Below are 13,337 nucleotides of genomic sequence, written 5' to 3'. Positions count from 1 at the left end.
ACAAATTTATTAGCGGCGCCGGAGGAAATTTCCGACTGGCTGTGGTACCACCATGGACACTCGCGTAACCTCCTTTTCCACAATTGTCAAAATGACATTGCCAAACTCAAAGCAATCATGGATTAAGCATTTCATTTTATATTCAGTTAGTATCAAATGGTACATGGCATTCGTTTTTTGGGTTGCGTAAAAATAATTTTCAGAAGTAATTCTCTCGTGACTAACCCTGTATAGGCGTATGTACATAGAATATAGGTGGATACAAAAAGATATAGACGGATATAGAAAAATATAGATAGATATAGAAGGTTATTAACAGATATGGAAGTATACAGAAGAATATGGACAGCTATAGAAGTAAGAAATAGACGGATACTGAAAATTGTCAAAAAATTCTGCTTTATAGATCTGAATGTGCCGATTCGAAATATTGCTTTTTAAACGTTTTGGAGTAGAGAAAATTCGTAATATTCGATTTGAATACTTATTTACATTATGAGTGCGGTAGGTAGCTTTTTACAGGCGAGGTTTTAATTTTGAAGCACTAACGCACAAATAATGTATTAAGTTTTTTGTCCGACCTATTTTTATATTTATACTAATCTTACAAATTCAAACCCTACGAAATTGTAACCCGGTATTGACTACGCTGCTTTAAACAGTTTTGCAGTAGGCGTTACGTTAAAGCATTTGCCACGAAAGAAGAATGTCAAAATATTTTGCTACTTAGGTACTGATATTTTTTCAACGTCCGTGGCAGTTATTGCTCTAATCGACGGATGAAATCCACTATCGTTTGTTACCTTACTTTATGTTATGCATTTGTGCATTGCTTTTATTTTTGACACTTTATATCAGATAAATGAAATGATGTGATTGGTTAGGTAAAATTTGTTGCGGACTGAAATGGTTGTCCTAAGATAACGCTGTCATTTTTTCATTTTAAAAATATTAATTTCCTTTATTTTTCATACGTTCTGTTGAACAAAAACTTGCGTAAATTGTATTTCTGTCGGTATCCTTTATTATTTCTAAAACAATTTATTTTTTAAAAGCCTCTTAAACCTCAAAAATTTCGAGTTATTTTACCCCATCGCAATGTGGTAAAACAATGAATAACTGTAAAATCCTTGTTACCGTGGACATCCACCGTTCATAAATGAGCTCTTTACAGATCGGGAGGCCAAAAAATCCTTTATTCATCTTAAAAATTTCCTTATTCTAATTGGCGATTCTGGAAGAATGATAGAAATTTTCGATGAAATGAAGTGGAAAATAATGGTCGAAAATATAAGGAGGAAATACTGAAAAATTGAGCTTTATGGAAAAGTATCCTAAAAATCCGGAAACAATTCTGCATATAGCGACTCTGGAAAAACTATAGGAATTTTCGAAAAAATGAGACCAAAAATAGCTTCTGGGGGCCTAGATCTAGAATAAAATGTCTTTGGGTAAATTTCGGATGAATTGGATTCCTTTTTGTGCTTTAGAATCCTGTATAACTTTTTAAAAAGAGCCGTCCCGAACATAGCGGATTATTCACGCTCTGTTTTTGGTGATACATTAATTTTTAATAAAAGTGATCAGTTAGAAACGGGAGCGGTATAAGGTAACGGTGTGTTTAAAAATAAATGTAAAATGGCATGCCCGAGAAAACAACTACTAAGCGAGCAAATTTGCGTCATCAGTCTGATGAGGTAATTGGGCATATACGTTTCGATTTTTTTAATTAAATTGATTATACCGCGGCTACTGACAGGTTTAAAATGCAGGGTTTTCAGAAAGCAAATGAGTTAAATGACGGGATGTCGAAAAATGGTTCATGCTCCGTTGCAAGCTCGCGCAGTAAATTTATGTAAAAACAATTTGCCATTTATTTTTGTCTGTTTATTCTGGGAGCACGTTTAGTTTTATCGGTTTCATTTTTTATGAATATTTTATAAAATATACTTTGCACCTTTAGTGCCGCTCTAAGGATTAATGCATTCTCAGTATGTATCCCCGGAGTCCGCGGAAAGTTAGACGTTCGCTCATGTCGCCCGCGTTTTATTTTCTAACATAAATTTTGATTCATATCTGTGCAAGTTAAAGGACAAAGCGAACGGCACATTATAAAAGAATTGATTGTGTAATGGAGAGAGAAATCGAGCGAATGTCGATATCTGATCAATCCAGTCAAGTGCGTTCTGATGTGATTATACGTGTTAGTGAAGAATTTTCAGTTAAATAGAAATAAAATGTTAAGCTTTACCGCGCATTTTGGCTTCAATTGGTGATGAAACGTGTTTTTGTTTAAGCAATCCAATTATTTGACGCTTGAGCTGCGTTAGTACAGGCTATTAATATAGAGCGAAACAGTCGAATGCAGAATTATCTCTAAATTAATAAAAAAGGAACGATCGCCAGGGTAAATGTAAACGCTTAATAAAAATCTTCGTTTTAATTATAACGTGCATTTTTTTCGGTCAGCAGCGCGAGAAATTTTCCAATGCGTCTTCATTAATTACAAAAACCTTCTTACTTAAACCCTAAATCTAATACTTAAACATTCGTTTTTATTAGCGGTAATCCAAATGAATGCCTTGCTCAACACTCGGCTTATTGACGCAAAATACGCCACTTCTCCGAGATAATCTGCATTCAAGGTACATGACGTCTTTTATTGTCAGCAAGGATAATATTTTCAAACTTCAAATCCTCACTTCTCCCGCTCATTTTAGATATCACTTTCAAATTGCCTAATTAAACGTTAAAATTTTATCAAAGCGTAAAAACTATTTAAAACAGGATTATACAAAAGCAGGACGTTGAAAAACCAAGACAATGGCGTTGCCTCGAAATTGAACCCATTTATTAGCAGCATACCGTCCCAGCGGACTCGCGAAATAATAACAGAGATTCGCCTTTAAAAAAAAAAAAAACACACATATACACACACAGATCCGTACTACTACTAGACAAAGTAAGTTACGATTTCCGCTTTCAACACAGAATTAAACCTTCACAAAGCGACACGAAAACTGTATTTGCGTAGGGAATAAATCAATTAAGCCTAATTGAGAGCAAATTTAGGCCTAAATTGCCGCGACGAACCTTTAAATCCGATACTGTACAACTCAAGACGACGCACTCTCGGAAAAAATTCATAAAGATTAAGGGCTGCGCTCGTAAATATTTTTTGGTTTAACGGTGTCATCAATTAGTTTGTTGTCGCCGTTATATGCCGATTTTCGCACGTGAATATTTTAAAAAATCGTTTATGCATTCATACGTCATGGCGGCTCCCGGTCGATTCTGTTTTACATTTTTTGCAACTGGGCCGTTTTGACGAACGCCGGTACACGAGAAAGTCGGTTTCTTGTTTCCCTCGTTTAGAAATATAGCGAAATGACAATTTCAGAAACTAACGAAACGATTACTTTCAGTACTGCCGCTGAAGAGGATTTTCGAATAATGCGTAAGGAGATAAGAAACTCCAGTTACAAAATTTTAAATGCTGCAAGATACTCGAAAGCTAATTACCACCCTCACTGTGTTTGTTAATAAAACACAAAAATTGAAACATGGCCATGCGGCGAAAATACCAACTTCACTACAAATAAAAAACAAAACTTATGAAGTTTCAAGGTCATTAGTTTTCCAATACTGTGTTATGCGCTGTATGTAATTACTAATTAGATACCGAGCAATGTTTCAAGCCCAAAACGCAAACCACGTTCAGGTTTAGCTTTACGTCTAATTTATCGAACGACCAAAAGAAAAACAAGTAATAAAGAATATAAATTCTCTGCTTCTGTGCACTCCATATCCGAAGCCCCAACTGTTGTCCTGTGCCGATTCTCGGTGGCCTTTCCAGTTTTCCTCTCTGCCGGTCGCGCTCTCACCCTCCAAAATTGTACAAGTATGCTCACGCACCAGTTAGATGTACAAATCCAAATTTATCTTCCGCTTTCCCACCTAAGCTGAAAATTCTTATGCGCTGTTTATCCGTACAAGTTTGAATTTATATCCATGCTTTGCTTGCGTTACGTCCGATGCATGTTCACAGAATCAGATGTACTTGTGTTTTGGTTGCAAAAAGATCGGTTTGAATAGGACGCTTACCCACGGTTAATTTTTGTTTCGGAAATAAAATAAAGAATCATAATTTTGTCTATCTCGCTTCAGTCGGTACAGCGAAGTTTTAATAATTCGAAAAAATAAAGTGAGGCAGAGTTAAAAGTCAACTGTAGAAAGTGTTTTTCTGCTAGGACACATTTTTTCTTAAATAAGGTTTATAAGGAGGAATCAAATTTCGCGCCAAATTTTAAATTTTTCCCGCGTTTTATAATTGTATGCACATGCTTCATTGTGGAGAAATGTTTGAATCATAGCAGGATCAATCAACTAAAAATTGTTTTATAAACTCAGGCATTATTATTTTATCGTCGTTTACTCGTGTGAAGATCGATCAGAGATACTTGTGTTAACGCTGTGTGTAGATGTCCAAATATACACATCGGCGTTGAGAAGGTTGCATACCGTAGTAGTTTGAAAACAATTTTGATTGATATTATTTCTTCATTTAACGTTTAAATAAACTTTAATAATAAAAATACAAGTCAAAAAAGTGTCTATTGTCTATGGTAACACTCATTTTCAAATATAAGGAGTATCGTGTCAATAAATGTTCACAATATCTGATTCGTAGCGTCGACGGTGTTATGCAACCAACATTACAGAATGTTTATTATTGAAAACCCTTAAACAAAGTAGCTTAACTACATGTTAGGTGTATATATTTTTTAAATGAAATAACATTTTTGTAACATTTTTAAGTGTTTATATTAACCGAAATTATTGACTCATTGGTCAACAGTTCTGTTTACGATCGCAGCAAAGAATTAAAATGAAGAAAACCATAAATCCCTATTAGAAGCCTTTTCGCAAAAAATATACAAACGATTTAAACGTTGAAAAACTCAAGCCAAACATTTTCAAGATAAACTTATATTTTGTAATAAAAATGAAGACTGTTTCCTCTCATTATAATAATATTTAGGGTTACCGCTGATAACCTTTCCCCGGCCAGCAGCCTACAAAATTTAACAAAGCGCACACGAACATTAAAATTTTCAGAATCTCATATGACACACTCGACCATGTATTTACGGCTCGTCCTTTTTTACGCGTTTATTTCTTTCATCAACTGTGCACCGGCAGTTCCCAGTTCTGCACCATCAGCTCAGACGACCATAAAAACGAAAGAAGTGGTCCGCAGTACGAGTAAGTAATAAAACAACCCTTAAAACACCTCCTTTATCGAATTGTTTTAGTCGAATACAAAGTATTAAAAAAACCGCATCATCTCTTCATCGGTCGATGCAGTCCCGACGACAACATCTTGCACCAGGAAAACATCATTCTCTATAACGACGGCAAGAGTCATGTCGCTGCGGGCATAAGAGTATGTTGAATTTACTCGATATCTTGAAGGGACGCGAACTTGAGCAAAAATAAACCACAAGGTTACCAATTTCCGAAACAAATTACGTTCGATTTGTGGGTGCGCGTCTGGGAGATAAAATCTCGTTATATAGGAACTGCCTAATTGTGTTTTTGGTGACCTTATTAAATGCTAATAAGTTATGATACGAGTATTTACTGTCAATAAGATTATTTTTCTTACAATAAATAAACTGGGGCACCCACTGCACATGTCGATATTAATGGCAAGGCAAGGACAAGCGCTCAAATTTACATCAGAACGGTAAACCAACTTTGAACGCGCAGAGGTAATTTCGTGGCAATTTTGCGTGCCACTTTGAACCATCCCAGAGCAACTGTTCCATTCGAAACACCAGAATTCTTCATGTCAGATTTGCATTAACTAGAAGGTCATTAAAAGCATCCATTTTCGGGCTCGAGCGTACAAGGTTGTCCATATCTCCAAAAATACCCCGATCGACTTCAAATTTGGCACACACGACGCTATCAAGGGCGTTATTCTTTGTGCCAAATTTGAGCCACATCGGAGCTGCCCTTAAAACACACCCTCGAAATATTCTTCCGGGCTAGGGACTACTAATGGTTTTACCGTGTCCGAACCTGAGACACTTGAAATATGTAGGAAAAATGTTCGTGTCGAAATTACACCACCTTAAACAGACCCTTAAAAGGATTCGTTCTCGGAACCGAGTCGGCCAGTTTGTCGCAAAGATGGATTAGTCGAGGGTGCGAAAAATTCTCGCGTCGTTAAAATCCGATCCGTTTGTAATCAAACCTCTCTCTCTATGTGTGTGTGGATAATAATAGTAGTAAATTATTACTGACATGAATGAACGCGTGAATCAATTTGTTTTTTTTATAACACTTACACGCTAATATCATAAAACATAATGATAATGATAATAACAATACTTGGAATTGTGTGAGGAGTAATAGTTTTTCGTTGATACTTAGGTGAACGTGGAGGCCGACGTGTACATCACTTGCGTTAAGATCCACGACGAAGTGCCCGACGGTGCTGGAGGTTATCCGAGTTACGTGGCTGGAGGCGTCGGTTATAATTACGTCGAATTCAATGTGATGACCGAATATGGAAAAGGATTTCACTTCTACGTCCAAATATTCGGCTACGATATTAAGAATAAGAAAAACAGCGTGTAAATTTATGTTAAAATAAAGTTTTATTCATTAGGTGAGAGTTGAATTTAGGCGTATCGCGAATTAAACTAGTTTTTCTTGTCACCTTATCAAACTGCGTGTTTCAAGTTCAATTTTACAGTCGTTCTTGAAACGGTAAAAGGTTCTCGAGCGAGCAAAAACAATACATGGGTGTCAAAAATTGAATGAAGACTGTCGAGACACTCCCTCAATTGGCCAACGTTGTTTACAAAGCTTCTAAACGTTTTGTTGTCGTATTTCATAAGAGACGCGTCCACGCCTTAGAGATATTAGTATTTCTTCCATCTAGTATATGAAATTTTGAATTCACGCAATGTAGAAATTCGTTGTGCGTATCGATTGGTTCGTGGGAAAAATATTTATCGAGCCGAGAGTAATCACCACAACAACAATAAATTTAATTGCAAATACCTTGATTGCATACAAGGCTCGAGTTAGTGAAGGGATTTGTCTGAAAAATGTACTTCACAAGTGAACACGAATAGTTGAGCGGTACAAAGAACAACCTCAACAACTATATAAGACCTCTCTGTTTTATCAAGGCAATTATTTGCAGTTGTGACGTGAAACAATTTATACAAGGTAAACAATACCATGTGCTGTTTTAGTGTAGATACAGAAGATTCATTCAAAATTTGTGATGTGTTTTACGGATTATGATTATTTGTATCGCGATTTACCGGCTTCGCTCTAATTATTATAATCATACCGCCTGTTAACTCAATGGCATTTCATTCAACGCGCTATTACAAAAGTGACCTGTTCAAATTAACGCTTAATTGTTGTATAATAATCAGGTGGTTAGTAACCGCAGTTTTAATACATTCAAATGAGTTCGAATCTCGTGATCGGTGGATAATAAATAGCCTAATTTTCTCACCGCAATTTATAAATAAACGTAATTAACGTGATGACTAGTTTGACGCGACATTTTCCAAATTTTGACGTATAGTGCTCCTACTACAAATACTAAACCGTCCACCCCTTACCAAAATTACTCAGTTATTATCATTACGTAGCTTAAGTACTTACAGGGTGCAGTACCTATACTTTATAAAAAAAAGTGTTCTATATATTGCGTGTAAATAGTATGACGGATCAAACACCTATATAGCACACGTATTAAAACATAAAATGTGAATTATGATTCAGCATTCAGCAGACTGGAAATAACGTTTCGAGTCTCAGTTTAGGTCTTTACCACGTGTTCAGATCGCGAAGTTATTACTCAGAGTTCCGGTTAGCCGCCGTCCGTAAAAATCATTGATATATTCTAATTGTTATCGGAATTGACAATGAGATTTGCCGCGGCAAAAAACTACCTGCTTTTAACCGCATCCCAATCAGCGCAAAAAACGTTACTGAAGACATCCTGAACCTAACCAACTGGAACCCGCATCAGTAATGGTATTTTTCTGTTTTATTTAGTGAAACATCGCCACGTAAACGCGTTTATCCGCTGAAAAATACAGATCGAAATTCGGAGATTTGCTTGAAGGACAGTGACCTTTAGTTCAATGCCTTTTTTTTTCAGATATTATGTACAGATTGTTTTCACTGTCAGCACTGCTATTCCTCGTAAGTGCTGACCCACGAACGCCGAAAATCTACAACGTTCTTATCAGCACAAAGAAAAATTTGTCGCCTAGTCATGCTCTACCAGTATACGAGCCCGTATTGAGAACGACGTCGTTAGGAATTGCTCTACCGCCAATTTTTTATCAATCGCCTATAGCCACTTTCCAGCCGAATTTCGTAAGTATGAGTCAAGTAACGCATGCGTGCTGATTTCCGCGATTTAAGGTTGCCAGAGGTGAGCCTTTGGAGAACGTAGGGAAAACGGAAAACAATGAAGAGTCGCAAAAGTCGTTACAACCTTTGCCGGTGGAGCAGTTCATTCCGTATGCTTACACCCCCCACGTTTTGAATAGTGGGGGTTATTTTACCCCGATAAACGAACCGAATCAACCTCAGCCGCAACCAAAACTTTCCCCGAATCCGGAAGAATTTTACCAGAAGTCTGACAATCCGAAAAACGTAATAGCTAACTTGAAAAGAAACCCCAACATACCGGACGTTCCTCCTCCAGCGCTACCTACTCGAAATATGACATAGTAGTCAATATTAATGAGTGTAATTTGAATAAAATAAAAAAATTTCATAAATTATCTATTAACGATACAACAAAATACAACTTGACTTTTCCTCCTAAAATGTATACAAATCGTGGTTTTGGGGGATAAGACAACAAATAAGCTCTAAGTGGGGAGGTTAGTGCATCTTAGGATTAATATCGACTTCCCTAATTTTAACCATGTATTGTCCAAAGTTATATAGCGCGATTACCGTCGTTTGGAGTATTATCGACCTTATTGCTTATTTATTGGATTTTCGGGAGACTTTTGCCACTCCTTGAAAATCATTTGCTTCAACTGCGACAAACGCAAATTTGGATTTTCGATTTTCAGTTCCTCTAAACGTCTATTTTCGAAAGCCGTATACGCCGCCTTCATTCGTCGCTCTGGGTGCTTGTCCACATCCTCAGGCTTGGAACTTGAAAATAATATAAAATGTTATTAATTCGTACAAAAAAAGTTGATTTACTTTCAAAAACTAACCATAACTTGATTTGTGCATATCATTAAATTCACAATCTAGTCAAAATAGTATTAATACATAAACTATAATACTTTATTCACTTTTAATAACTTTAATTTCATAATTCTTTACTTAAATACCTTCATAGTGAATAATTTTTTAAATAAGGTGATCATCCTGTATGTTAAACATGGTTGTATCGCTCTGTATACGTTTAAGTAGTTAATGAACGGCTAGCGCTCCAGATTGTTACAGGACGTTTTCTACTAAGAAAATAAAAGTTGTGTTACCTCAAAATACCGATCGCTTCGGTTACAGTCCTTGCTTCCTCTCCTTCAATTTCGAGCCTGTTGATATTTTCTACTAAAGGCTCGTCTAGATGGGTCACGATTTTTTCCTTCTTTTCCGCATCTTTCTTGACGTTAGCCATGTTATTGATTTGAGCTCGAGTTATTTTCGATGGCGGATTCGCTTTGCCAGGTTTCAGAGTGCTCATTTCTTGCTCGAGGAGCATTTTGTTTTCGGCTTTCTTAGCAAGCTGTTGTTCGCGTTTCTTGTCCTGATCTTCCTGTTTTAAACAAATTATTATAGCTATTTTCCAAAACTAAGCTACAATTTACCTTTCTTTGTTGTTTCTTTTTAATCAATTTGTCATTATCTGCCCAGTAGGCTTCTTCTTGTTGTTGCTGTTTCTTGCTAGACTCGGCTTCTTTAGCAGTTTTTTTACGTTCTCTGGCTGCAACCGCTTTCGGATTTTCTGTGGAAAACTTTTTCGGCATTTTGTGGAAGGGCGAACGTGAAATAAAATAATTTTAAATAATAACCTAAAAACTAGTGTCGCCGTCAGCTGTAAAAGGACAACCGTCACCAGTGTCACCAACTGTCACTGTCTCGAACATAACCTCAATCCCTTAGTTTTTTGAGCTGTGTGCGCGTACGTTTTAGGCGAATTTGTATGTTTTCTTCGTTATTTTACAAAAAATCTTCACTGAGAAAAGAAATTACGAATGCCATGTCGAAGAAAGCAAAAAATAAGGGCGCGCAGAAAGAAACGGAAACTCATTCCAAAGTATGAAGAGTATTGATTATTAATCAAGGGTGACTTAAGTTGTAGTTTTTTAGACAGAGGGTCCCTTAAGCGTAGATAAGGCAAATAATATAATTATTTCTATATTGGCAAAACCGGGTGCCAAACAGAGCGCTATAACAAGTAGGGGCTGACAAATAATTATTGCTATAAGTGTAAGTATGACCATTTTTAAAATACAGGTTTCTCACCTGAAGGAGTTGGAGTACAAATAGGCGCTCCTCCAAGCGAAGGAGAAGCAAACACAGAATTAGTAAAATACATGGCATCTGTATTAGGACTGCGAAAGAGTGATGTGGTCCTAGACAAGGTATTAGTTGTTTTTTGGTTTCATTCATTATGTCGTTGTTTTTAGGGGTTTAAGTCAAAATCTAAGACATTGAAGATTACAGCGAACCTCACGTTAGATGACATTAAGAGTAAGTTACTGAAGGAAATCCAAGATTCATAATCACACTTGTTGTGGTAATTTTTTATTAAAGTTATAAAGTTCTAATCTACAATTTATGGACAATCACAATAAAAATCTTTTTTATGTTGTAAATTATCCAACTTGATGTTTGACTGACCAAAAAAAAATCGTGGAGAAATTGTGGTAAAGTTTGTCTAGAATTATAAGAATTTGATGGACTCCCAAAGTTAATTCGTTTTATAGCCCTGTTGTCAATTTGATTGTACAGCTGATGAGCGGGGCGAACTCAGGTACAGTAAACATTGGCTTTTTCCTGACAGGCTCTTTACCTGTACAATAGAATTGACGACAAGGCTGTAAAACGAATTAACGTTGGGAGTCCATAAAATTCTTATAATTCTGGACAAACTTTACTAAATTAAATCAGCAGATCTGCCCTAATTTACTTTTGACTAGGAATAAGTAACGTTGTTTTAAAATGAGGGTAGTGTTTTGGAAGTTTCAAAGTGTTGAGGTTATTTTAAGCCGTTATCACACTATAAAATTTACGTCCATGTAATAATTACACTTCCAATGTAATCAGACGTCAATTAAATTATTCAAATTTATTATGATAAATGCATGTGTAAGTTCAAAAATAAGTAAAACAAGTATAAACTGTAGTCAAGGTATGCAGAAACAGTACCTAGTAGAAAAAGATTTGTAAACAAATTTAATGCATGCAATATATTGTATATTATTATTGTAATTGTTAGATCACTATGTTAAATGAACACACAAAATTTCTACTTTATAGGTAAACTTTATTAATGCCAGACCTTAATCTACTTATACCTAAGACACATTTTTTACATGCTAAAGTAATAGAATAATCGTATCGTATCCATTGTTAAAAGCATCTACCCTTGAGCGTAAGGTTGTGCAGTTTTCGTATCCAGGAAGAAGTCTCCAACAACACTGCAAGAGAAAAATATTTCAGCTGCTCAAAGACGAAACGATAATTACCTCTTGTCGACCTCAATAGTCCCCAAAAGCGCCTTATTGTTATTCGCACACTTCTTGTTTTGAAAATCTGTATAACTTCCGCATAAAGCGGCCGTGAATTTTCCCCCTTCTATAGCTTCAGCGAGGTATTGGAAAGCTCTGGCGTGCGAACAACCTCCAAGAAGATCAATTCCACATCCAGCTTGTATCATTCCACCATTTGGATAGTAATCGGCGTGTCCTATGGAGCTAGAAAAGCCAAGGAAACGTCCATTTGTGTGAATGATTTGGACATAGTCTGCGTCGGTTGGGTCCAGACGGTTGTTCGTGTTGTCGACGGTAAAATATGGAGCTGCTGGGTCAAGCCCTATGATGTGAGATACTTTGCTTTTGATCAGAGCGCCAGCGTTTCCAGCAACGTGTGCACCAAGACTATGTCCAATCAGTGTAATTTGACTGCCTGATAGTTTGTAAGTGTCGATCATGTTATTGATGAAGTTAGCCACGAAGCTCCCGATATTATTGACCGCGCCTTGCGCCGTTCCATAACTTTGACTGGCGACTGGGCTCCAGTCGACGACGATGATGTTAATGTCGATCTTCTTCAAAATAGCTGCTTTAACTAGGCTGTTGACGTCGGCGGTGTAGTCGTCGACCCATCCATGAATGATGAAGAAGGTTTTTTTCGAAGGGTCAAAGTGCGGCGAATTGGAAAGTTCTTCTGCGTTACTGTTCTTGATGCTGTGAGGAGCATCGATGTTGGTTTTGGTGTAGAGATAATACGAAACGTCACTTTCTACAACTCTGACTGTCACTTGCATGAGGTCTATAGTTTCGATATCTCCTTGTTTCGTTATCAGCGTTTGGAACCTCTTGTAGTTAATGTCATTTTCTTCGGGGTGATAGATGCGGCATAAACCGCTTGAGGCGAGTGCAAAAAGCAAACACAGTATCTTCATGGTTGGTTTTTGCACTGCAAAGCGTACGAAGTCTCTTTTGTTTTTATAGGTTTCATCAATCACGAGTGTAATACTTATTCATAGCAATAAACTAGAATAATATGGTAATAAAATAATAAAAGTGATAGAAATTAATACAATCTAATCCATCATTTATCTTCTTGACACTTTTAAAGTTTGCTACTAACGTAAATACTAACAAGAGAGCGAAATGCGATATAGGAGCTTTCCAGACAGTCCGTAAGTGTGTACAATTTACAAACAGTAGATCATCTTTATTGCCACAATAATTGCACAGGCCTATCTACTTAGTAACAATTTTTTTAAGTTGACAATGCTGGCCAAAGATTATTTTAGGGTGAATAAGGACCGTGACTCGGTAATAATTGTGCAGTAGTGAGTCATCCAGAGATAAGAAATCTATCGATGGAACCCAAATTTTGCATGACAAATCACTAATTATTTTAGTGTTTATTTAACTAATTTATTTTTTTTTACGATATTTAAAAGTTAGGTGTCGACGGTTTTCAAAATTTGTCATTTTTATGTTGTAAGTATTTAAAAAATGCAAACATAATTTGTTACTAAGTAATTTTTTTGTTACTGAAGTACATTTGACTCCAGAGTGTAC

The 13,337-nt window shown here is 36.4% G+C and overlaps 5 protein-coding genes across 6 annotated transcripts; 3 read left to right on the top strand and 2 right to left on the bottom strand.

Moving 5' to 3' along the window:
- The first annotated feature begins 5,067 nt into the window (after positions 1 to 5,067).
- Positions 5,068 to 6,678, top strand: LOC135131205 (uncharacterized). The gene is made up of 3 exons (XM_064058805.1): positions 5,068 to 5,265; positions 5,316 to 5,446; positions 6,442 to 6,678. Exons 1-3 carry the CDS (start codon positions 5,127 to 5,129, stop codon positions 6,646 to 6,648), a joined length of 477 nt encoding a protein of 158 aa, XP_063914875.1. The 5' UTR covers positions 5,068 to 5,126; the 3' UTR covers positions 6,649 to 6,678.
- Positions 6,679 to 7,117: 439 nt separating this feature from the next.
- LOC135131225 (uncharacterized) lies at positions 7,118 to 8,834 on the top strand. Of its 2 annotated transcripts, none has more exons than XM_064058846.1 (3): positions 7,118 to 7,248; positions 8,201 to 8,421; positions 8,470 to 8,834. In XM_064058846.1, the coding sequence occupies exons 2-3, from the start codon at positions 8,206 to 8,208 to the stop codon at positions 8,779 to 8,781; spliced, it is 528 nt and encodes a 175-aa protein (XP_063914916.1). In that variant the 5' UTR covers positions 7,118 to 7,248; positions 8,201 to 8,205; the 3' UTR covers positions 8,782 to 8,834. The 2 variants fall into 2 exon arrangements, with proteins under 2 accessions (XP_063914916.1, XP_063914917.1); XM_064058847.1 differs by lacking the exon at positions 7,118 to 7,248 and adding an exon at positions 7,309 to 8,073.
- LOC135131224 (coiled-coil domain-containing protein 124-like) lies at positions 8,823 to 10,043 on the bottom strand. The gene is made up of 3 exons (XM_064058845.1): positions 9,885 to 10,043; positions 9,555 to 9,832; positions 8,823 to 9,219 (listed from the first exon to the last, which is right to left on the bottom strand). Exons 1-3 carry the CDS (start codon positions 10,041 to 10,043, stop codon positions 9,036 to 9,038), a joined length of 621 nt encoding a protein of 206 aa, XP_063914915.1. The 3' UTR covers positions 8,823 to 9,035.
- A 57-nt stretch (positions 10,044 to 10,100) lies between these two features.
- LOC135131227 (UPF0235 protein C15orf40 homolog) lies at positions 10,101 to 10,903 on the top strand. Its single transcript, XM_064058852.1, has 4 exons — positions 10,101 to 10,333; positions 10,387 to 10,474; positions 10,534 to 10,661; positions 10,707 to 10,903. Exons 1-4 carry the CDS (start codon positions 10,220 to 10,222, stop codon positions 10,800 to 10,802), a joined length of 426 nt encoding a protein of 141 aa, XP_063914922.1. The 5' UTR covers positions 10,101 to 10,219; the 3' UTR covers positions 10,803 to 10,903.
- A 642-nt stretch (positions 10,904 to 11,545) lies between these two features.
- LOC135131222 (lipoprotein lipase-like) lies at positions 11,546 to 13,037 on the bottom strand. Its single transcript, XM_064058842.1, has 2 exons — positions 11,769 to 13,037; positions 11,546 to 11,720 (listed from the first exon to the last, which is right to left on the bottom strand). Exons 1-2 carry the CDS (start codon positions 12,704 to 12,706, stop codon positions 11,663 to 11,665), a joined length of 996 nt encoding a protein of 331 aa, XP_063914912.1. The 5' UTR covers positions 12,707 to 13,037; the 3' UTR covers positions 11,546 to 11,662.
- Between the last annotated feature and the right edge of the window lie 300 nt (positions 13,038 to 13,337).

This window comes from Zophobas morio, unplaced genomic scaffold (assembly GCF_036711695.1).
Source record: "Zophobas morio isolate AGI-343-1 ecotype UQ-CSIRO unplaced genomic scaffold, CSIRO_AGI_Zmor_V1 ptg000019l, whole genome shotgun sequence".
Classification (NCBI taxonomy): domain Eukaryota; kingdom Metazoa; phylum Arthropoda; class Insecta; order Coleoptera; family Tenebrionidae; genus Zophobas; species Zophobas morio.
The sequence above is the reverse complement of the archived record's forward strand: the minus strand, read 5'-3'. Positions and strand labels throughout refer to the sequence as shown.

What these genes read in the sequence shown, in the direction of transcription:
- LOC135131222 (XM_064058842.1), bottom strand. Translation starts at nt 12,706, where the DNA reads ATGAAGATACTGTGTTTGCTTTTTGCACTCGCCTCAAGCGGTTTATGC. An exon ending in ACTATTGAGGTCGACAAGAG is followed by an intron (nt 11,721 to 11,768) that starts GTAATTATCGTT and finishes TTTCTCTTGCAG; the next exon opens with TGTTGTTGGAGACTTCTTCC.
- LOC135131227 (XM_064058852.1), top strand. Translation starts at nt 10,220, where the DNA reads ATGTTTTCTTCGTTATTTTACAAAAAATCTTCACTGAGAAAAGAAATT. An exon ending in CAAACAGAGCGCTATAACAA is followed by an intron (nt 10,475 to 10,533) that starts GTAGGGGCTGAC and finishes TTTAAAATACAG; the next exon opens with GTTTCTCACCTGAAGGAGTT. An exon ending in GTGATGTGGTCCTAGACAAG is followed by an intron (nt 10,662 to 10,706) that starts GTATTAGTTGTT and finishes CGTTGTTTTTAG; the next exon opens with GGGTTTAAGTCAAAATCTAA.
- LOC135131224 (XM_064058845.1), bottom strand. Translation starts at nt 10,043, where the DNA reads ATGCCGAAAAAGTTTTCCACAGAAAATCCGAAAGCGGTTGCAGCCAGA. An exon ending in AAAAGAAACAACAAAGAAAG is followed by an intron (nt 9,833 to 9,884) that starts GTAAATTGTAGC and finishes TGTTTAAAACAG; the next exon opens with GAAGATCAGGACAAGAAACG. An exon ending in GAAGCGATCGGTATTTTGAG is followed by an intron (nt 9,220 to 9,554) that starts GTAACACAACTT and finishes ATTATTTTCAAG; the next exon opens with TTCCAAGCCTGAGGATGTGG.
- LOC135131205 (XM_064058805.1), top strand. Translation starts at nt 5,127, where the DNA reads ATGACACACTCGACCATGTATTTACGGCTCGTCCTTTTTTACGCGTTT. An exon ending in AGAAGTGGTCCGCAGTACGA is followed by an intron (nt 5,266 to 5,315) that starts GTAAGTAATAAA and finishes GAATTGTTTTAG; the next exon opens with TCGAATACAAAGTATTAAAA. An exon ending in ATGTCGCTGCGGGCATAAGA is followed by an intron (nt 5,447 to 6,441) that starts GTATGTTGAATT and finishes GTTGATACTTAG; the next exon opens with GTGAACGTGGAGGCCGACGT.
- LOC135131225 (XM_064058846.1), top strand. Translation starts at nt 8,206, where the DNA reads ATGTACAGATTGTTTTCACTGTCAGCACTGCTATTCCTCGTAAGTGCT. An exon ending in CCACTTTCCAGCCGAATTTC is followed by an intron (nt 8,422 to 8,469) that starts GTAAGTATGAGT and finishes CCGCGATTTAAG; the next exon opens with GTTGCCAGAGGTGAGCCTTT.